This window comes from Manacus vitellinus, unplaced genomic scaffold, assembly GCF_001715985.3.
Source record: "Manacus vitellinus isolate BGI_N305 unplaced genomic scaffold, ASM171598v3 scaffold_44_pilon, whole genome shotgun sequence".
NCBI classification, from domain to species: domain Eukaryota; kingdom Metazoa; phylum Chordata; class Aves; order Passeriformes; family Pipridae; genus Manacus; species Manacus vitellinus.
In genome coordinates, this window is record NW_021940565.1 from 6,462,335 (window position 1) to 6,487,187 (window position 24,853).

At 38.4% G+C, this 24,853-nt stretch overlaps 1 protein-coding gene across 1 annotated transcript in view; it reads left to right on the forward strand.

The window, feature by feature from the left end:
* NR5A2 (nuclear receptor subfamily 5 group A member 2) overlaps positions 1 to 21,148 on the forward strand; it is an 89,212-nt gene extending 68,064 nt beyond the window's left edge. The window contains exon 7 of the mRNA XM_008926843.3: positions 17,649 to 21,148. Within this exon, the coding sequence (XP_008925091.2) occupies positions 17,649 to 17,896 (248 nt within the window). The 3' untranslated portion in view covers positions 17,897 to 21,148. The remainder of the gene's footprint in view (positions 1 to 17,648) is intronic.
* Positions 21,149 to 24,853: the final 3,705 nt, after the last annotated feature.

Here is a 24,853-nt window from a genome sequence, read left to right on the forward strand (position 1 = left end):
CACATACTAATTTCTGACAAAAAAATTGCTCCCTTGTATTCTTGATTTTTTTTTTTCCTGTACTAACAGTATTTCAAATAGACTTTTTGAAATGACCATCTCATCTGCAGAATGCCTGGGAATGAACCAAAGAACATAGAATGAGACATCTAGCTAGGGTGATCCTTTCACTGTGACAAACTTATTAACAGGAACATTTCCTAATTTTATGATAAGGAATCCTTAATGGCAGGTGACATTTTTAAATACTCCTTTAAAGTATGCAATCTACATATGTGATGAGGAACAGGTTTTGATGGGCAGACAGTGCAAGGATGACAGGCACAGTCCCAGCACACTTACAGCCCAGGCTTGTCTCAGATATCACAACAAAGTTTTGAAGGGGAATATGAAGAAAGTGGATAAATAGATCTGGCATATTAAGCATGAGAAGCAGAAAGGAAAAAGCAGAAAAGTACTTGGTCCAGACAGGTGGTTGGTGGGAAATGGAGAAGTCAGAGGCAGGAGATGACCTCGTGATGTTGAATGACTGATATGTAAGGCAGGAACTGCTACGAGCCCTTGAAAGTTAACACAATTTATGTCTGATGTAGCAGGGAAAAGGAAAGAAGCCAAAAAACAGGGAAGCAGTGAGATCAGAAAGTTACCTTGGCAGCACCATTTGCCAAGGCTAAAGGATGAAATGCTATGGTCACTGAGATGGAATATGATGAAGCTATTTTTTAAAAAATTAATCAGGTAAACCATGTCTCCTGTGCACATCCCATGGAAGTCGATGAGAATACATTTGCAGGATTAGCTCTGTAATATTAGTTTGGGATGAATTATACTAGAAATATAAGTATTTAAGGGTGAAGATCACAACCTTTTGGAAGATCTCATCTCTGTGTATAGTGGAGGCTCTGTTTCTTGAAATCTGAAGTCAAGATGATGCCTCTCTAAATTATTATGATACAGGTCAGTCAAAAGCTACAGACTTTCTTCCCAACTGCTGGAAGGAAACTGATGGCTTGCATTGAGCAGAAGGTTGAAAGAGGTAACAGTGACACTTACAGGGATCCTTTCTTGTCCCCGAGAAAATTTTCTAGTCAAGAATTTGAAATCATGAGTTTCCTAATTGCAGTTTTGACAAACATTTCTCTGACAAATTTGAATTTGCTAACTTTTAATGTGAACAGTTGTCAGCAGTCTTATATAGTCCCTCACTGTTGCACGTTCCACATTCCCTTGGAAACTATGGTTACATCTCTTACTAGAGATTATGAGGGCAAATGGAACGGTTAAATAGCCAGCCTGCTCCTGGAGCATTTAACTCTTCTCTGGATCTCAAGCAAAGCAGCCAGGCTCCTCCACTCTGCCACCAGAAGAGCTATTCCACTTTTAACCCTCTGGGAAAGCAAAGCAAATGAATATGGACAAAACCTCATTTCAGAATAATCTCATGAGGGACATTCTCCTTTCATGGAGGCAGCATTGCCCAACAGAGAAATCAACCCTTTTGTTTCTGACTCCATTACTTTGAAGTCTCTTGAATGATATCTCAACTACGCAATCTGGTAAACAAAAACAGGAGTTATCTATCTTTGTAAAGAGTGGTGAAATCCAGAGTATTAAAGATACTATGTAAAGTAGAGGCAGACTGAAACAACACTGTTTGAAATATCTACAGATACCATAACAAAGACACTGTTCACAGGAATCTGATTTAATATACCTTGAATAGATTTTGAGAAAATTTGATCCTTTCCTTTATAAATTACTCAACATGAAACTAGTTCCTTGCTGTATTTTCATATTAGGGTCTAAAACTTTGCAAAAAAATTTGAAAATTCATCTTTTGAGGGACTGTTTTTAGAAGTGAATTTTAGCATTTAAGCACATACAGGACAAAGTGGATTTTCTTTTGCCCTTTTTTTATTTCTTAGCAAAGACATATTCCTTTCACTTTATGTGTCAAAACCCATAACAAAACCAAACAATTAAAAATCAGTCCTTAAATTTCTTATAGATGCTAAATTATGATGTATGGAATGATGACTTTGATAAACAATGTTCTGCTCCTGGGAATGCTTTTTCAGTGAGCTGACAGGTTTTAGGCCAGCCTCCCATGCAGGTTCCACACATGTGCAGGCAGTATTAAAGAAAGTAGGACAGTGTCTGTTTTACAGATATCTATCTTAGTGAAATCTCTAGTGAATTATTTTTGTGAAAAAAGCACATAATATAAAAGGAATAAAATACAAATGCTGGGGTACAGTTCAGAATTAAACCAGTAGTTTTTAATAAATAAAACTTGAATCATTCATCTCAGCCCTGGGTGTAGGAGTAGTGAATGATAAAATTCCTGCAGGAATTTCCAAGATAGCCTTCTGTTTCATGGCTGATGGAGCTTTTTGAATAAACTACACTAAATAATAGAGGAAAGTTAATAATCACTGTTGATTTGTCCTGATTTTATTTCTTTAAATGCAATGAATGTTGCAAATTCATACCTCATATAACTGTTGAGTACAATGGCATTATTGAGGCATGAATTTGATTCAGTCTGATCATTACTGGGTTATGTTGGCTGCTTGTCTGACAGCTGCAAGCCATGGAAATAAGATCTTATGCAAGTACTTTTTCTTTTCATGTTGTTTTTTTCCAAAATGCATATTTAACAAGGTTTTGAAATAACAATAGGATTAGATGCTTGAGAGAAAATTAGGTCATATATTTGTTAGATACAAATCTCGCAAGTAATTAGAAACGTGGGTATCAAGCAATATTTGTATTCTGTACAGTTGCCTTTGTGTGGAGACAGTGGGGATTTCAGAATAGCCCAATCAGTGTGCTCTGCACTTTTTCCCTCTCTAATATGTTTGTAGAATACTAGTAAGTACAGCTTTTAAACAGCTCCTGAAAGGGGAGAACAAATTACCTGCATATAACCCATATTTACTGGTGTGTCTACTTTTAGAATACTTTTACAATTTCTGTCCTTTTCTGTTTTTTCATATACATTTTAGATATTTAAAGTGCAAGTTTAAATGTATTACATATGTAACAGAGGAAATATGTTATTACATAGAATCTTTTAGCTGCTGTTGGCTGAAATGTTTGATATCAGTGACTACTTTTGTTAATCAAGTTTCCCAGCATAAGATGGGAATAAATGGCTTTGTATTAAAATACAGATAAGAGAATGAATATCTTTAACCTTGGGGCCAGTAATACCACCCTATAGTCTTAATTTGAACACATGTTTAAGTGTTTCACTGAATGAGGAACTTGCTAAAGGAATATAACTAAATTCACTTTGCAGTAGTAACAGACAACTTACTAAATATTTTTAAAACCAGAAAATATAGACTAAAAACTGCCTCTCATGTATTTCTAATTAAAAACACACATTGCAGAGGCTCTAACCTGAAAGTGTATATGTGGGTGAGTGCTGGCCATTTACTGGAGATGCACTGTAGACTGTGCCTAATACCCCTTTGCTGCTTGTGTAAGATTGAACACTGGAAGAGAAACAAAAGCAATGGCTGTCTCTGAGGGTCTTGAAAGGGAGAGGTGAAATACTGTAAAGCAACAATGAAAAGAAGTCACAGGAGAATTTAACAGGAGCTCAGGTGAAAAGAAAGGATCTGCAAGAGTGATGGAAGAAGAGTGATGGGAGAAGAGTGTCAGAGAAGAGGCTATTGGGGCAGAGCAGGAACCAGAAGCAGTCAATGAAAACAAGGGGACAGCAGTGATGTGGATCAGAGGAACAGAGGGAGACTGGAGGGCTTGCAATGGGAGCCAAGAAAGCAGAGGGGAAAGGCCAGGGAGGAAACAGAAACCATAGAACTGTGATCAAAGCCAAGCTAGAGGTGGAAAGGGAGGAAATAGAAGCAAATAGGAAAGAAACAATGAAGGAAAATTCAGAAACAAACTTTATGGCCCAGCTTTGAATGCAGCTGGAATCATGAACTGGGAGACAGAAGGGGATGGTGCAGAAACACTCTTTCCCAAGCTCATGGCTTGGAGCGTGTCCCAGTGACTTCTGCTGGAAGAAAAAGGAAGAGGGATGAAAACTGCAACTCCTTAGGCTCTGGCAAAGCTGCTACCAAGATTGGATGAACCTCTCAGAGCAGGAGTTCCCAGTTTTGCTCTGGTCCTGTGCAAAGCTACTGAGTATGGGACAAACTGAAAGAGTAAGCCCCCAGTCCATGTGGCTTACAAAACCTTAATTTGCACGTGGCCATCATCCTAAGGGTATTTTAAGAGTTCTTCTTTATAAGATTATTCAAAGATTAATAAGGAAAACCCTACACTTAGTATCATCTTCAGTACTGGGAGGGTTTGATGTGCATTATAAACATACTGCACAACACCTCTGTTTGCCAAGTGAAGGGAAGTCTCATCTCAGGAAAGAAAAAGATTTCAACATCAGAATGGGGAATGATACAAGAGTGTTTTTCCTCCCCAACACCAAAAAATGTAACAGAGATCAGTGAACTGCTCGGGACAAGATAGACAATGCTATCCAGTCTTTCACCAGGGGAAAACCCATACCCTAAGCAGAACAAATGATACACTCTTCTTCAAGCCCAGTCTGAGGCAGGCTGGATGGGTGGCAGCTTGAGAAAGTTCTTTTCTCTCATCTAAGACCATCTCTTCTGAGACAGATTTGTCTTTAGAGAATGGAGTCACCAGCAAGGTTAAAAAGGACAGGTATCAGGCTCACATGCACTTAAGTTCTGGAAAACAACTCCACGCACTGGAAATACCTTTCACATTGTTGAGGGGTTACTGTGGCAGCAGTGTCACCTAGACTGCAGGCTGTGCTCTGGCTGGCCAGCTCTTACCTGCATTTCTTCCTCCCTTTCTGCTTTGAGACAGGAAAAAAAATACCCTCACCATTAATTAAAAACATAGATAAAGCTAGAAAAGATGAGCCGGGGAGTAAAGAGCAATTATGAACTTTCCTGCTAAAAATTCACTAGGCATACTGTAAAATTCAGAGATCATTGTGTCCCTCAAAAACACAGCAGAGAGAAGCAGACACGTAGACAAGCTTTCAATTACTTACGTGCCTTTGGCTTGCTTTCAGGATGCTGTGGAACTGGAAACAGCTATGGTAAACGTATTTTCTCTGCATTTGCCTTTCTTGACAAAACAGCTCCAATATTTTGATCTCAAGAATAATCAGCTCTTTTGCATTTCCTTTTCAACTAACTGCGGACTTTTGCAAGTTAAAAATTAATGACAACTTCTCTTCCTCTCTTTTTTTTTTAAACAAAACTCTTTTGTGCTCTTTTCTGAAAAAAAAAAAAATTCTTTTTCCTACAGCCAGTAACTATTAGTCTAAACAGCATTCCAACCACTCTTTCTCCTTCCTCTGCAGTTACACACAAAACGAATTCCACCACAACAACCTGGTTCATGGAGACCATTATTCTGGAGATGAAACATTGTGTTGTGTCCTTTACCACTATTATGGGCAGTCAGTCTGTTAGAACATATTGGGCGATTATAGGTTAGTCTTTTCAGAGAAAGCCATGGGTTTCAAGTCAGCAGTAACCATCTATCAATTCTTGAGATTATGCCATGATTTACTGTCACGGCATCATGTATTCTCTGATTTTCTGCCTCCTGTGAAACATTGTGCTTTCCTTTTCTATTGATGTATCAACTATAATAGTTACAAGCAGCTACAGAAAAATCAATAGTGAACTTTCATTACTGTGCACATAGAATACCATGCTGTGAGAGCACCTAGCTGTTAAATAGTCACCAGCAATAAGGTACACTGTAGATGTATGTTATTTTGGTCTAAATGAAGAATGTCTGAATTTGAAACAACAAATATCTAGGATTTTTGACACCGCTGAATTCTATGACAAGTTTTTTCAGTATGTGATTTTTTTTTTCCCCAAGCGTCAGGCTTGATATGTACTTTCTGTACTGTGATCTGTGTATTTTTTTTAACCTAAGTCTGCCACTGGAAGTTAATATCAAAATAAACTTCTGGGCTCTGCTTAGCTGAGTCTTATTAGGCTTGGTTGGACAGAAGTGGTAAGAATTGTGCTTTGTTGAATTAGTCTTATCTTACTGACTTTAAAGTGAACAGACCAATAATATCTGTGTTAAACACATAGATGGGATAGAGTTCAAAGAGGCACTATGGTGTTACCACACACTCAGAGGTCCTCCTAGGACTTGTGCACTAGGAGAAGCATTGAGTTGCTTTTCAATGAACAGTTTGGAAAAAATAGTATAATTTTTGGTTTAAATATATTAATTTGCCTCTGAGAACAAATTAACTTCCAATTAGTGAATGTAAATGAAGAAAGGCAAGAACAACAGTAAGCATGTGAGGATTGCCTTGAAAAAAGTCCAGGCCACTTAGCGTTTCAGGCTGTTTCCCTAGGGCAGGTGGGTAGCTCTGCTGCAGCACTTAGTGGTTACTTTGGCATTTGGAGACTATGGTGATTTACAGTCATAAATGCAGTGTTTGATGCCCAGTACCTTAGATTTGAAAGCCTGTGGATTTTCGTGAAACTAAACCATGAGAATGCACAAATGTACTTAAAAGAATTGTGTCCTGCCAAAAGCATATCCCACTGTTTGCCATGGCCACGAGGCCACAGGATAGCACTGTTTCTTGGCTAATGGGAATCTGGAGCCCCTTAATTCATGCCCCTTGTGTTAAACCTATGACTGTATTGTCTATGGAAACATCTCATCTGCATCTGACCAAATATTTCAGTCTGAGCTGAGCAATGAGCACAAATCTGGAGTTTACCTGACTTATTTCTGCCATTCCTTACTGAGCAATTGAAATGTTAAAAACATACTGAAGTACAGCCTTACGTGAGAATGTCTGCTCCTTTCTGATGGGACGTCCTATCAAGAAATCAGAGGTAGCTGAGAAATACAACTCTGTTGTAAGAATCATATTTAAAAGGCAGGTGTAAGAGCACCACAGTTCTCTACCCTCTGTATAACTGATGAGTAACTGTGTTGCCAGAGAGACTTTCAGGTGGGCTTTTCTTTAGCTTTCATATCTCTATGTTTAAAACTTGTAAGCAATAATGACAAAGAACACATCCAAGTCTTTGGGAAAAAAGTACAAAGGCTGACACACATCTAGGTGCCTCTCCAGTGTTTCCTGTAGGCAGCACTAACACTTGCAGAGTTGCAGTGTAGTGGCAGAGGTCCCCATTTGGGCTTCTGTGACTCTCATTTGCTAAACCACTTCCACAACTAAGCTCAGACATCAGTTACAGTAAAAAGTGAAATTTGCAACTTCCACTCAGGTCAGTATGCAACGTCAGAAACAATGTGTTTTGAAATACTGCAGCAGAAAATTATGTACCTAAATTGTGTTTACTGTCCATGAAAGCAAGACTGGGAGTACAGGAGAACAAAGGATTTCTTTTTTCCACCACCTGGCAGGAGGCCCAGCAGCCTGGACCAGACAGGGGGGACAGGGCAGGAGCCCTGTCTCAGGGCCACCAACTCTGCTGTCACTCAGTGAGGAGCACCAGTCCATGGGGCATTGCATTTAAGCAAATTCATGGGCTGCTGCAGTCAGGTGTGGTACTGAACTGATGATTGGTACACCGTGAATATGATGGGACCAAACTCATTGGGTCTTTTCATCTGTGCCAGCAAGTTCTTTTGTCAATGCTAATTTGATAAGGAATTGAAACAGCATCAGCTTCAGTCTACCATCAGCGGTCTCGTCTGCAGTTACATTTACATAGAAAATAACTGTAACTGCCCAAAGTAGAGTAAAGTACTTACTAATAATAGTAAAATTCAAATGTTGGGATAATAGGAGTAACATATTTGTTTCTACTGTAGCGCTTTCTACACTGAGCAATTAATGAATGCATTTTGCTTTATGTTATTTCAACACAGTTCTATCAGAAAATAGTTCTGTTACTGATTTCCACTTCTTATTTCTTACACAGGCAGAGGTGATTATCTTTTTCGTGTTCTTTCTAAGCTAGAATCAGCTTCCACTGATACAACTTAGTTCAGTGAAAAAGAAGCATGTTAGCTCAAATATTAGCACATAAAATTAGTCAAGCTTGTCTTGAAAAGTCTCAGAAAGAAGGAGAAACAGGTTTTTGAAATCAATGTCTTAAAGACAATTAGTTGTCTCACGCTAAGCCTTGTCTGCAAATAGTGCAAAAGGCTTAAAACTCTGAATTATTTGTCAATTGTGGTGACAGAAAATCACAGTAGACTATTGTACCTCTTAGAATAGCACATCACTAAAACACCTTTGCTTAACTACCTCTCCTTTCAATCAGAATATATTATGATAATTTTTCCTCCTGTGGGACTTTGGATTTAAACAAAACAATAAGACCAAACAGAATTCACCAAGTAATAAAAAAGTGGTATGAAGCTCTACCCTTGTCTGGAAAACACTATAATGATATAACTGGCTGGTCTAATATTTTTAACCAAGTTCAAAAAAGTTTGGAATATAATAATTAAATGCAAATACAGTCCTGATCCCAAAGACCAGAAGAATGCCTTTAAGCTAGTATTTATAACAAGAGCTATTCGACTGAGCTCTCTTGTAAATTTTATCATACCTGAGGCAGTTTTCCTCAGTCGATTAGCTGGAAAGCTGAATATATCCTAAGGCAAACCAGACATCTAGTACAGGCTAAATTCAACTACTGGAGCTTAAATTTGGCTTAATATATCCCCACTTGGATCTGCCTGTTTAATTCTCTTTCATATGATAACGTTGGTTTATTCATAGTCTGGACTTGCCACCTGAACAAACTGTACCTCATATCTTATTCTAATGGAATAAGAAAACTTTGCAAAAACCACAAAAGTTTCTGACTGAAAATCAAATGCAAATTTGGGATTAAAAACTGTTTTGTAAAGTGACTACAAGATTAGTACAGAGAGATTTTTCCCCTAAGGAGTACTGCTTTTTATGATCATGCATTTTTTATACTCTGCAGAGACAGATGGGCTTTATAAAAGGATACAGCCTGCTACTCAAAAGGGTTTCGGTGGCAGCTGCATTTCTGTATTTTAACCTCAGCAGAAATTTATATTCTATATTTTTCCAGAAAATATTTATATTTCTTCTTTTCAGACTGTATCACCCCTTGGTGTAGTTCTAGTAGCAGCAGTAGAAATACCTCTGAGATTAATCTGGTCCATTGTTCCTATCTTAAACAGTACTTGAGTAGCAGGAGAGGGATAGAACAGGAAGGGACAGATAATATGCAAGGTTCTCATCAGAGCAATAAATCCAAACATTTAGAAAAGTTACAAATGTCTAAGCAAAAGCAGAGCAATTTTTTTTCTAGGTAAAAGCAAATCTCTATAAAATTTCCATTCCTTATTTTCTAAATATTCAGCTTCTCAGCTAAATAATATATTGTTTCTTGCTCCTCTTAGCATTATACCATGCTGTCTATTATTGCAAGTTGCATATAACGCCCCTTCTGCCTCAGTTCATAACTTCAAGGACTTTGTATGATGTCCCTATCACCATTCCCAGGAACTTCATAAATATTTATGACATCTTAAACTATTCACACCCTACAAATTGTAGGCATTGAGAGCCAGTTCCCTTAAAACACCAACAATCCTGTGTGCTATTGAAGATTAAAGTGATGTTTCAGAAATTTACTGGGGAAACCCTTTGGTTCAATAAATTTATTATTTATTGTAATTTTTTTAACCCTTATCAGAGGCCTAATTTCTGCTTTTATCAAATGTGATACAAGTGCTCTGGCTGGTAGATATGCTTGCATTTAGGCATATATATGTGTAAGCATGATAATGCTTACTGATGGCATGATAATTAGCATACTAGCTTTCTTATATGTGCTTATTTTAACTGAATATTCAAAGACATTTCTAGCCCAGAAATACAATATGACCCTGGGATTGGGTGAGGAGTCTGGGGGGGGAAAAATTGAGTTTTGACTCACTTTCTTTCTCAGTTTGTCTGTGAGACCCTTGCTAAATCACTTCTGCCCCAGAGTATCAACACGTGCTGGCATATAAATATGACCATGGCTCCACAGAATAGTGGTTACACATTTTTTTCCTGAAAAAGAGATACTTAGATCGAGACTTTTTTTTCTAGGATTGATCTGTCATTTACCTTAAGCAGTGACTAGTCAAATACAAAAACAAATCTGGAAGCAGGAACCAGAAAGCCATGTCAGCCCAGGCAGGTTCCCTTACCACCAGCCTACAAAGGCAGGCTATAAATATGGGCTTAATCATCTAGAGTTAATTTTTTCAGTGCACCAGCAGCGCACTTCAACCCAAAGACTGGAGCACACCTTCACTGAAAACAGCCTGTAGCAAGCAATAGCTAAGACCACCCACTGGCATGATGGGACACTCCAGTGGTTTGGGGAATTTCCTTGAAGACGCAACAGAGGAACTGCTCTTCAAATTCCCGTTCCTCTGTTGTGTCTTTAAATAAAGCAGCTACTCTTCTACATGGAACGTAATCCTGTCAGTGAATGCTTAAGCACAGATTAAAATACCTACACAGTAAACCTTCGGGCAATAGATGGGCTGCCCTCAGTCCCAGATGAGCAAGAGACAAGGAACATGTTTCATTGCTGGCCCAAAGCAGGAGCCAGTCTTGGACTTCAGTAGGGGAAAAACTCCTAGCATGGAAAAAGCTTGAGAAAGTGAAAGAAAGTGAGGTGGTACTGAAGTTTAGGCATGGCCAAGATGAAGTGCCAGCAGTGGAACCACTATTGGTACTGTGGTCTGTGGAATGTCCTGGCATCTCCTGGGCTGGGCCATAGTTTCATCCCAAGTGGCTCTTCATACCCTTGACTGTGTGGCCGGACCTGGTCATGCTTTTCCCTTCTGAGTTTCAGTGAGAAACACTGGACTTTGTATTTAAGGGTGTAGCTGGCTGTGGACTTTGGGCCAGGACCTGTGAGCAACTCTTCCATCAAAGAGGCCTAGCAGGATCTTGTTTTATTGTGTTTTAATGACCACCATATCACTTATGCCTCATTTGCATGTAATAAGGATGTGGGTTCCTGGGGTGTCAGGACAAGAAGTGAGTGCAGATTTTGTTTGTTTGTTTAACTTTCAAGACAGTAAATTCAGCCTGAGCTGTTGAAAGTCAAGCTGTTTTATTTTCCTGAGTGATGACTCAGTAATTACACCAGTCATAAAGATTAAAGAAATCAAATTAAGCTTTGCCCTTTGTCTTTACAAGGACTGTAAGAAAAGAAACAACTGAAATGTAGTAACATACTTCCACAGTCGCACAAGGAAAGGAATCCACCTTATTTCCCCATGTCTCTCTTTCCACTGCAGAGATAACAGTAGCAAAAGCAGTTATAAAATTACTCACAAAAGTCAATAAGCATGGTTCTTAATAGACATCAGGAGCTTTTCAGTAAGAATCTATCATTTGCAATCTTTCTTGAACAGAAAAATAGGCTACAATATTCTAAATGGCATTAGAAAGAAGCCTACTGCTATAAAACAATATCAGAGTGTTTTGGTTGCGTCTGAGTTGTTCTGAAAGAAACAAGAGGTCCATCAAGATCAAAAACTGAAGAGATGAAATAGGATCAAGACTAAGAATTACAGCTTGTTCTCTCATAAGCATCTTATTCTCACTTTAAAAATAGATATAATTTTGCCCAATATATTTGGCATGAATGAAATACTTTGCTATAGCAGAATTTAATCAATAATTTCTAAACAATGTGCCCATTAGAAGATGTTATGTTCAACTGAAAATGAAAATTACTTTATGACCCTAATAAACAGAGGTCAACTGTTGCACTGTTAGAGATAGCTTAATCCCTGCCCAAAAAGGGAAGGAAAAGTTTTCTACACATTTAGTTTGGACTTGGGAGTCTTAAGAAAAGTGGTTTCTGTTGTTATAATGTTAAGGTTTTTCAAGGTTTGCAAAGTGCTAAACATAGTGGCTTATCGCTGATTAAGAAACATCTATCAAGAATTGTTTCCCGTGAATTCAAAGTGAATAATATTCAGCACAATCCCGCTGTAATAAAATTGAGGGGAATTTTGCAGTAAGGAGCTTATCTTTACCATAAATCTTCCTTCATTATGGCATTTTGACTGTCAAGAAGGCTTAGCTGTCGAATGACATGCATCTGCCTCCATGACAGATGTGCTGTGTGGAACCGCTGTTGTTGCCATTAGTTTCAATGAAGGAGAACTGTGGGTAATATTCAGAGACTGGCACTTTATCAACCATTACTACTTTTGCCTTCAAAAATATTTTTAGCACGTGTCAAAAATCTACCTGTGTTTTAAGCCCTGTAACCCAGAGATTTTGCAGGGCTAGTAGAAAGTAGGGAAAAAAATAGTAAAAAACTGTGTTTGAATAGAGGAAGGTTTGGTAACATTACCTCGGTCCTGGTTAATTCCCTTTTTTTGAACTACTCTGGGGTAAAAACCTTCATCGTAATTAGCATATTCCATCTTCAAGGTCAAATGGGAATTGGCCTCACACTAAAGCCCCTGAGGGGAACCCCAACTTCGTGAGGAGCCACGTTGTCTCTTCCCTGATGAAGCAGAACATTCTAGGCAGAGGCAGTACTGCTTCTTAGGCCCTGTAGCATGGCTGGAAAAAACAGGCAAACCTGAAGGCCAAAACCACCCTCTCTAGAGTTTGGAAGAAGTCATGTTTTATCTACAAGCTAATCAGCCATTCCAAAGAGCTGCTAAATGTTGGGGCCAGTTGGGTTTTAGTAAAGTCCCTAAATGATGGGGCTCATCAGCCTGTTCGGGGCGAGAAAGCTCAGGCCTGGGCTGGTATCAAGTCCTATTGCCTGGAGTATCCGTAAGACTGCTTCCAGCCTTGTGAAAGTGAGAAATCCCCCTCCCCATGGAGAGGCCTAAATACAACCTTATTTCATCCTTGCAGACAGGCAGCTGAGCTGTCTGCGTTCACGTCTCTTCATTGCTTCGTGTAGAAACATATCCAATAAAAGACATGAGCAGTAAAATTTAACTGTCTTTTTGTGGGAAATATTTATGCTGTTCCTAAGGAGTTGCTATTTTTCAAATTTAAATCTCTCATTCTGTTTCATTTTTCTTTTCAAAATTCCCAGACCAAAGAGAAACTCTCTATAGATTAGTACACCACCAAATTTTAAGTATTTCATGTTTGGAATATGAGAGGGAGAAAATCTCTCTGAAACCTAAATATTCCCCCTCTAAAGACCAGACCCATTTTGGGGGAAAATATGCAAAAGTGTTCTCCTCGGGTTGAATGTTGTATGCAGTTTCAGCTTAATGCACAGCTTTATGGCAGATGTAGAAAATAATCAAAATGGGGGGATATCTGGGAATACTGGTAGATCTTTACTGTGACTGCAGAGCAGACCATGACATGCTATAATACTGGTTTTGTCTTAATCGTCAAAAGTAAGCTATAGAGAACAAAAATTCTTTGTATGACAGAAAAGCAATTGCTATTTCTTGTAAAACATATAATATATTCCAGAAGACCTAAGGGTTTACTTTTCAATAAGGATAGAAAAAGATGCGCGCCCCACTGTGAGCTCACAGTAAGGCTGTTTCATGTAAAAAGTTGGTAATTAGTCCCTGAGTGAATAAAGTAGAAGAGCTAAGAGACTGATACTTACTGTAGCAACACAAAACAATTTTTCTAGCTGCTAGGATTTAAAGGGTGTGTGGGTGGGAGGGGGGGACCTACTCCTACTCATTTAATTTACAAGCGTCTGAACCTCAGAAAATTATTTCTTGCATTAAGCTTAAACATATGTACTTTAAATTGTTACTAATCGATGTAAAGATTGATAAGAGGCATTCCAATTTTAAAAAGCAGACAGGAATGAAGAATTATATGAAAACATAGAAGACTGTTGTGCTGTACACATCAGTAGCAGATTTTGTGCTCATTGTACACCACTGCCTTCAGCCAAGTTCCACCCGCATTGCTTGATGTCTCACCAAGTTAACTCATTAGCAGTCAAAGGAAATACTTGAAAAACTAAATCATGCCTGTCTAGCCAGCATTACATAATAAACACTGACAACAAAACCAAACCCAAACCGCAGGAAAACCATCTACTTAAAAACCAAAGTTATTAATCTCATTTATATCACTATTAGCTAGCACTAAGCATCAGAAATGAAAACTGTACCATTTCTTGTTCTACCTGCGTAACTTGAAGTTACTGGAAATAACTTAATATTCATGTTTTCCTTTGTTATTACTCATCTTTAGTATAGCTAGAGTTTGTGATTCGCCCACAGAAAGAATGACATAATTGTTATTGCAACTATGTGTTCAGTAAACCTATTTTGGCGATATACAAAATATCATTGAAGAGCTTGAGAGATGACAGGGGAGCTCACACAGTACTCTCAGCACATATCCTTTGACTTCTCTCTCTGTCTGGACTGCCTCATTTGCTTTATTTCAGCATTTATCGTTAACGCACGTGAGATGAGAGCACTTATCAAAAGTCATATCCAGAGATCTTGGTCACTTCATGAAGGCTCACTCCAAAATGCATAACTAATCGTCAGGTTGCATCTACATCCCCACTATTATAATTGCAGTTCTGGAGAGATCTACACACAGATGAATTGTGTGATAATTCACAGTCCTAAACTGTAGTCACACAGACTGTATCTGATTCAGTATAGAAAGTCAGGAAAATCTCTACATGGTTTTACTGGTTAAATAATAACATCTTGTTTAGAAGCACTGAGCCTCATCACAAATTTGTTTAGAGGAAAGACATTAAAAGTATTTCTTCAGGCTGAATGTGGTATAGAAGAGCCCTAGAACTACTTTTTGTTTAATGTTAGTATCAACCTGTTTTTATATCTGACTTCAGTGCTTATGTTGCCACATATGAGTATTTAAAGAACTTTCCACTGAGATGAAAAAAGAAAAACAACACAGACCTTCCCCTGTAGTTCTGCAACTTCCATGGAATTCAGCCAGGCCAAGTAGCTGACAGGCATACAGGAACACCTGTACAGCTCACAGGTACACCTACTGCCAAAAGCCACTGATCCTGTGTTTGGGAGTAATGTAATATAAAATATTATGTTTCTTCTTGACTTTGAGTATGGTATCAATACAGCTGAAAACAGAATGCATCTCTAAAAACATACATTAAATTCACCATTTTTGTAGAAAAACATGGAAATTTTGCGGTTCTCAGACTTTGTTTCTTCTTAATCTCTGTAAAAATTTATTTTGTGACTTTTCAATAAATATATGATCCATGCAAAAACATAAAAATAATAATGAACCTGATTTTCCAAGAAGCCAGGACAATTTAATACACAGTAGGACTCAGACAGCAACAGAAAGATGTCCCTTGAATTTAAAGGAGGTTGAATCAGATAACAGTTTCTAAAACTTCCTGATGTTTAAAGTTATTTTTAACAGAGGAAAAAAGGTTCAAAATACTGATTCTGAAATCATCATACATTTTATCTTGCTGTTTAACACAGTTTAATTTCCAGCATAGTCCCTGTTTTCTGGGAGAATTTCTTATGTTCTACCAATTCATTCATGATTGCATTTTGCATCTGAAACAACCTTTTTAAATTAATTGTGGTAGTTGATACTGTTTCTTTCTTAACTTCATAAAAATATGCTTAGAACACCCAATTTTTAAACCAGGTTACCCTAGCTACAAAATACCTTGGGAGATTTCTGTAGGTATGTAAAATAATAAGCAGCTATATTTTGTGTGAGAAAATGTCCAGTGTAATACATGAAAACATGATTATCCAAAGATCTCCAGAGACACTGGCAAAAAGACTTTGGATAAATGAGTTTGAATAGCTAAGGGACCAGGCATAGCAGCTTTGAAGTTTCCAGTTCTCTTTGCTCGGGATAATGCGAAGTTCAGACGATTCTTGTTGGACAGGCAACATAATTTAAGTATTACTAGTGAGTTCCTTAAGCCAGCTAGCAGAATTTAGGTGGATGTCGTGTCTACAGTTCCCAAACAAGCAGCACAAGTCCGGGAGCCACTTGCTTTATTTCCACAGTGAAACTGGGACAGGAAAGAGGCAGGCAGTAACAACCACAGCAGGAAACACTCGCCCCCGCTCGTGCAAGAGGGAACCTGAAGCGCAGCCAGCAGCCAGCACATTCCAGAGGGGCTCCTGCTCAAAGCCTGTAACTCGGGCTCTGGAGGCTGTGCGTGCTGCCACAGGCTGCCACTGCAATCCTTGGCATCTTTCCTATCCTCTTGTCCCAAAGACAATGTTTGCCTCCTCCGACCATTTCCCTCATGTCCCAGCACACAGTTATGTGCAGGAACCAATATTTGCTCTGTTTAAAGTACTTCTAGGAAAAGGTGCAGTGAGACCCAGTTTACACAGCCTCCCAGGCTCCTTATAGATTGGGGGACCAACGTGTGTTCCTGTTTTGCAAAGGAAAACACTCACTTCCCCTACAATCAAAGGCTGGCATTTACAATGAACCAAATTCTGCCAAACTCCCCACCTCCTGTGCTCCAAGAACATCCATAGAACAGATTTGTCTTTACTCAAAGTGAATTAGCAGCATAGTTATGCCCAGTAGCAGCATGCTTTGGTATTACAAGAAACTGTTACGGTACTCTACTGATGGTAAAAATGATCAAGCACCAACCAAAACAAGTTCTGCCAGCAAGTGCACTTTGATCAGTTGACTCTTTCAGCGTTATAACAGCACTCTAATTTGCAAGCTTTAGAATAACTTCTGCATTCTCCAGACAAAAATAATGCCACTGGAGTGATTTTACACAAGGAAGCAAACACTGAGGAGATAACGTACTGCCATTTATCTCTGACCAGCATTTCCAGAGCTTGAACTTGCTGTATAGGAACAGAAGATAATCAAACAGAGGCAGAGTGAACAAACTGTACCTGCCATGCTGATGTAAAAGCCCTGCTGTCCAATACAAAAAAAAAAAAAAATCAGTGTTGGATTTCAGAAACCATATTCAGGTTAAAGGGCACCACTCTTATCTGGTATTCCACCCAAAGGACAATGATTTCATTTTATAAAGATCATTAGTCAGTGAAATATATATTTTAGAGAGTTTTTAGTAGGGAAGATTATTTTGGCAGTCACTGGAGTGTACCAGATGGTTCATTAACATAGGCTAGACAAGTCAAAGGCTTTCAGAATCATTTAGAAAATGTCAAACAGAAACAAGAACGCTGTCACTTTTTATTAGAATTAACTACATCATACCCTGGACACAGATTTCACCTTGGGTCAGAAAAATTAATACAGAATTATATGAATTGTGAAACATACTAGGTTAAAGATAGGGCTCCCTCTTGGGACTCATTTGCTAGCAATATATTATGGTCCTCTACTTTAGGAATCCTCAACCTTTCTTTTTGTAAGCTATGAAAAGAGCTGACCTTGCTCAGACTCCATTGGTGTCTAATTGATTTGAGGTATATGCAGAATTTCAACAAGACACTCCGCTAAAGCTCTTTTGTGATCATTTTCCCAGGAAAGTTGGCAAAAGGTTCACTGAATATTCAGCAGGTTGTGAAGTATGCTTTTGTCAGGAGGCAAAAAAAAATACATCCATTTAGTGAAACACTGCCTTCGTAAACAGGAATTAAAATGCAACTGAACTGTGACTTTTTTTTCTATTATCATTCAGATGTCAAAAATCTTGAGAACTTCCAGCTTGTGGAAGGTGTTCAGGAACAAGTGAATGCTGCTCTGCTGGACTACACGATGTGTAATTACCCACAGCAAACAGACAAATTTGGGCAGCTTCTCCTGCGACTACCAGAAATCCGGGCCATCAGTATGCAGGCCGAAGAATACCTCTATTACAAACACCTGAACGGGGATGTGCCATGTAATAACCTTCTCATTGAAATGCTGCATGCAAAGAGAGCATAAATTATACCCATTAGAGCTTCTGCTTTCAAGGAAAAAAAAAAAAAAACCCAAACATATTCTGAACTGCTCCGAGCAACACTAATTAAAACGTGGTTTTAAGACTTCGCGAAATGGTATAATAATCAAATACTAATAGTAAATAAGTGATGTATCAGGGTATTTGTATTGCAAACTGTGAATCATGTGCTACGCATCCCCAAAGGAATCTATATAGGACTTTATACTGGAGTGAAGTGAACTTACCAAGTGGATACTATCACCAGTGTCGATATGAAAAAGGACAGAATGATCCTTGTATATTTAAATCTGCTGATGGCCAACATGAAGAAACCTAGGTGAAAAAACTGAGCTGTATCATCGAGCTAAGATAGTGGGGAATTTGAGTGCACTAAATTCCTTCACTGTATAGCAGGACTTCTAAAACAGTTATAAGAGATGCAAAACTGCATCAGGAGCATCTTTTATCATCCTTCCAAGGACCCAACACTTACTTCTTCTGTGATAAATGATGTGGCATCCATTCAACAATCTGTAAGAGAGAGCTGGCCTGTGTAGTGTCGCCACCGCATCCTCAGAGGTTGGTGTTGACTGTCAGTCTCTCAGGCCTGCAGACCACTGCTATGAAGAGTCTGTTATCCAGTTAGCTTGGCATTCTTACTATGTTCTGAAGTTTGTTTTGTCACGTGTTCATGTTGTTCTATCAGGCAGTATCCCTCTTCTGCTACTGTTATTGGCTGGCTATTAAATAGCTAAGGAAATATTCCAAAATAAATTAGCCAATTCAACTACACACTTAACCAGGGCAGTGGCTAAAATATGGCTCCGCTGTATATTCATGGCTGTTTCCAAATAAAGGAAATGAAGATATTTTAGCCATCCCAAACGATAGTGGTTTTGACAAGAAACTAAAAATTAGGACACCAAATATTGATGTTAAAAAGCTAAAGATAAATTTTTTAAAAATGCATTGCATGATGCAAGAAGTGACAAATGAATCGTACAACCTGGTGATGCCATGGGGCTTATTAAGAAATTATCTTTAAAATTGCCAGAAATTAGGAAACCAAATTTCAACTCAAACATACAATATCTAATGAAACCTTCTGTTTTTCAAGTTAGGTAACACACATATTTTACACAAAGAAAGAAGAGTGATACTGCTGTGTCTATGTAGGCCAAAGTCTGCTGCAGAACAAATATTAGAAAAGAACAAACACTTCTCTCTCTGTCCAAATGAAGATATCAGTATTAACATGTAGTGCCACAGTTATAAGTCTTGCCTTATTTCTTTACCCTTAAAGGTAACTGTGCAGGTGTAGATCAACATACATTTCAAAATAAAGTATTAATCTCTAACATTAGCAAAGCATAGTGTTTACATTCTTTAGGTCCTGTGGGGAAAAAACTGTGATAAAATTGCAGAGCAGTGATTTCCTTATTATTTCTTTTAAATTGGTAATTATTTTACCAGTACTTAATTACTGTATGTCGTGAGACACTAAAATCAATAGGGGTATTTCATTTTGACTTTAATTTTTGAGATTATTGGCTGCACAATCACTTGTAGAAACTGTATAAAATCCTAATACTTTAATTTTTTTCATAAAGATTGCTGGCTTTTGAATAGTTTATTTATATTGTATATGATAGTTTTCACTGTAGACAATTATGATGCTAATTTATTTTTCTTTGGTTTCATCTTTATATAAGATATAGCCAGAATGAAGAAGCCAAATATATGTGTTTACTGTAGCATGTCTTCAAGTTAGTGGAACATAGTTCAGGGACACAGAAGGGTCTTTACAAATTAAAATCATTCAATTGATTAAATGTCTGTAAATCTTCATAATCCTAACTGTAGTTTATTTAAATCTGTTGTAAATTATGTGAGTCATATCTTTTTCTGTTTCATGTGAACTTGAAAAGGTGCATTTCTCTCACTTTTGTCTAAACGTTCATACATTGTATACCAAAGACATCAGCTATTACATCTGCATTAGTACAAAGCACACTAATTTAATTGCCTGTATTAATCAACTCTAAAATTCTGTCCATGCATAGGGTACCAGTACAGCAAAGCCTTGTGTCTGTGACTCCTCCGTGCCTGTCTTGTATCGAAGCACTATACTTCCATACAGACCACGAGCAAACCAAGCCCAGCTCCCTCAGTCATCCCACAGGGCAGCCATAAGCATTATTTAAATAACAGCCTTCTCCCTCAAACAAACTAAATTAACAGTACAATGCAGGAGGCTATTGATGGTGGCTGTGAAATACGTGTACGAGATAAGTGTGGGCATTCTTTTTGAAAGAAAAGCAAAGCATTATTTCAAGTGTTTGCATTCTGTAGTTTCTCTTTTTCTTTTTCTTTTCCTGTTGAAATGCTACAGTGAATCTCACTGAATACTAAGAAAAAAGCTTAAAAAAATATTGCTAACTCTATTCACAGCACCCTTATCTATATACAGGACAGAAGAATTAAAATAAGGATGTAGAAGAAAAGAACAATTCAGTTTAATGGAAACTATTTCAGATAAACTAACATATATTTGCCCCTTTCTTTGGTTCCAAGAATCCCATCAGATTGTCCAAAGTACACAAACAAAACAAAACAAATCACCAAAAAACGTTGCTTGCGTTAATTGTTAACTATTTTGTAACCAGGCATTTTCTGACTGCCTTATTGATTACAGGATCTATTACTAAAAGCAGACTAAAATTCAAAGGGTTTGGCTTTGGCTGGTTTATTATAATTGTTCTGTGTTTGTAAACAGACAATCTGTAAAGTCTGACTATTTGTATTACAGATGTTCTGCAGCTGCCTTGGATTTAAATCCATGCAACTCTTAGAATGTGCAGTGAGTTACTTGTTGAAGTTGAAGTTCTCTTACTGTATCGGTGAAATACATATTGTCATGTCAGTTCTTGCCAGGAGTTTCTCATCACCAATGGAATTTTTTTTTTCAGTATTTCAATAAATATTGATATGCCCGTGCTGATTACTTTATAATTGTCTTTATAATAACAGTATTCCACTGAAATGAAGCACCAGTCAAAAATCAGTTACTCAGAAGAGGAGAGTAAAATGCAGGAGAAATAAGAGTACCAAAAGAGAATTTGATGCAAGTGGAGGACACAGGTGTAGAGAAACAGCACCTTCAAAATCTCAGACAGCAGTGGTGAAATTGCTTAGGCTGAAGCCAAATAAATACAGCTAAAACAGATCAGAAAAGCTGAATTTCTAATAAAAAAGAAAATTACCACTTAATACTTTCAAATTAATGCTTTTGATCTCATACTGCACAATTAATTTTCACTTTACATCTACCCATATAGAGTTAAGTAGCCAAAGCATCAGAGAGGGAAAATGACAGAACAAAAGAAAATCAGGTAACAGGATCCAGCAGAGCTCAGGATAACCTCTCAGCAATGTAAATACATGGCAGGGCCAGGGGCAAACCCACAGCTTCCAACACAACTGCCAGCACAGGCTGCCAAGGAGACAGATGTTACTGCTACTAGAGAAAAATATTTTCCTAAAGTTGCCCTCTGGCTCATCTGATTGCTGTTCTGAGAGCAGGAGGTGAAGTGGTCCAAGAGAGCTTGTCAGCAGTACCCTACTGTTTTGAGACCGAGTCCGCTGTTTCCCCTGAACTGTCTGGTAGTTTAGACGGAGCTGTCTGCTGAGGTGCCAAATGTTAATGCTTCAAGGGGAAAAAACAGGGCTATAATTAGTTATTTACAAATCCTGCTCTTGAACGAAACAAATCTGGGCTTAGTGTTGCAATAAAAACAGAGTAAAACACAGAGGATTAGGTGGTTTACAAGTGAGGAAGGATTATTTTAACTTTTAGGAATCATAGCGGAAAACCATGATTTTGCATAAGACTCAGGGGAGATTTCAGGGTTGATAAATTTTAGATAGTTTTCCTTACAAGAGATATATTTTGGGGCAATATATTTAGTATACGCACTGCATGTTTAAACTATGAGGGGATTTATTTTTAACTGAGCTTGACACTGGTTCTGGAACAAGTTCTGCTGTATGTTTTTATTGGAAACATGGAAAGAGTGAGTTCAATGTAACACAGGTCAAGTCAGTACAATACTTGGTGATCTTGACAATTTCCTGGAATACTGACTAATAGTTTATATTAACCCCTAATTTGAAGCCCATATTCTAGATACATTGCAATATTCAAACAACATTTTGGTTTTCTCTGATACAGTTGCTCGTTTTTTCCAGGGAAATTCTCTATAGGTGCATCTGCTGGGAATTTGGAATGACAGACAAAGAGCATTAAACTAACAGCAAACTAAGAAGGTTGCAGATAAACTTTTAGGGGCATCAGATCCTAGATCTGTATTACTCTGTGATGCTGGCATGAACCCAGATACTTCTGTGTCAGTCAAGCAAATTCAATTGCACTTGAGTCTGTAGAAATCAATGGGCCCGCATCAATGGGACCAGACAGAGGTTCTCTACATGAAACATGCTTTGCAAACCTGTTGGTTTTGTGCCTCTACATAACAAAATCCTCTACATGTTACCAACAGTCTTGAAGTCTGGCATGCAAGCTTGGACTTGCAATACCAGGTGAGTTTTCACTATTGCTCCAGGAAGGTCCTGGCCCCTGTTTCCTATTCACTGTAATTTCTTTAAGTCCCACATTAACTATCAAGCTTACGGCAGTTTGTGCAATGTATGTCCTGTGCACACCCCAGTGGATAATTCAGACACGAGGTAAAGCAAGATGGTGGAGCACAGGCTCCTGATGCTCTCTGTATTCACAGGAGCTCAGCCCCCTGCAGCCTTGCCTCAGTAAGGACTACAAGTTTTACCATTAGTTTCTAATAAAACACAAGTCAAAACAAACAGCTCTGGAGTCACAATTTTGTCCATTCATATCTTGCTCCTTCTATGCTTCAGGATCACCTACAAAAGGGTGAAATGCCTCTCAGACTGGGATCAGCCTGTCAGACTGTTTCCAGTAACACTGATTACTCATGCTGCTGCAAACCCAAATCTTCACAGAGCAAGAGCCTCCCTGTGCGGCATTCACATCAATCACCCTGTGACTGATGCTGCTGAGCATTTGCTGGATACTACCAATCCAGGTTGTCACTTGCAATTATATAGGAAAACAGGGACTCTGCAGCAGAGGGAATAAAGCGTGTTTGTGGGAAGGACCCCAAGCAAGCTACTGTTTGTACAACACAGACTGCTGATGGCCATCCAGCAGCTGCTGGCACGCCTACATACACGTGCACACACACCACGTGCCACCTATGGGAATTCCTAAAACATGCTCGAACATCCAGCATTTCTGTTCCTGTATCAAATATTTTATGAGGCACTGCTCCCTGGGGGACACCAAGCTTCAGTCATCTGCATGGCTCGATTCCTGTTTCACAGTGGCGTCCTTCCACTGGTGTAAGCAGAAGTTTGGTGCAGAATAGCAGAAAAGTGAGGCAGGCCTTTTGAATCAATACCTCGGTGTTTATACCTTGCACTACATCACTACAGCTCTCCTGCTCTTTACACCTTGATCTCAACCAACATGTATCAAAGAAGTGAAGTTCTGCAAAGTGCTCTGCTTCCTGTACCAAAGCAGCACACTACAACTGTATGTTAAGAGAAGGTCTGTAGGACTGCCCGTGTTTGAATTCCACAGTAAGAAATGTCTATTATGGTCAGCTCAAAAACTACAGTAGAAAGCAAAAGTAATAATGGGGGAGGACCAGCTCCAAAAGAAAGTAAAATAAAAAGGAAGCACATGGACACAGAGGAGACACAAGGATATTTATGTTCCATAAATAATTCACTTTTAATCTAAAGGAAAAAACACTAAACAAAAAATGCTGGATTATTATCATTGCTTTGAAGTATTAACAAGGCCTGAATAAATTATCATGTGTGTATTGTAGGGACCTGCCACAGTAAGTGATACTGGTTTTAATTTTCATTTAATAAACATAGTTTTACTTTACAATGTATATAAATTTCAGATAAAAACTTGACATAGAATAATTGATTGAGTATGTTTAATCAATTCATTCAACTCATTCTGTGAAAACAAAAGATTATTATTGGAGTATGCTTTTATTTAAAAATCAAACACTACAGCTGCCTCACAAACTATGTCAAATTGTTTTTCCACTGTGCAAATTCAGTTGAAATATTTCACAGCAAACTCCTACTCTTCCACTTCCCTATGATTGCCACAATATCTGGATTTGGAGTTGCTACCTCCCCCCAAAACCTGCATGCCTTTGCGTAGAGAACCTGAGATGCTGAAGCTAAGGGAGGTGCTGACCAGGAGAAGGGGGGGCTGGGGCACATCTCACGATTTTTGTTCCTTTATGTCAGTATCCCTCCTCTGCTCACTTGCATTACTAAAAACCCAGCTGATGTTCCCCATGCACTCCTAGTGAGAGCCCTCGTTCTTCACCTGAGCCTCCTGCTGCCTTTCCACTCCTTTGTACCACTCAGGTTCCCACCACCCCCATTCACATTACTCGTGTTTATTTTAATTTTCTTTTTCTTTCTATCAAAACCAAAACTCGTAAGTCAACTTTACCAACATGCCAACATGTAAGAATTTTCAGGAGAGTCTCTTATAGGTTGGGGAGTGGGACAAGTCAAGGACATAATATTGTCTACATGTCTGAAGCAGCAAAGTGACCACAAATGTCAAAACAGGAAAATGACTGCTGGGCCTGGTCACACCAGGTTGAAGAAACCCCAGCCAAAATAAGACAAGGTCACCATCAGTGCACTGACCAGCTCCCTCGACCCAAACAATAATCAACAATTCTTACCAAACATTGTTTTCAGAGAGAAGATAGGAAACACACAAGAATTTTAGTTCAACAACAGCACAGAAATATTAATACTAGAATCTAAACAGAGGAGTGGCATCAGAGTTGGGATTAAATTATTTTAAGACAGACTTT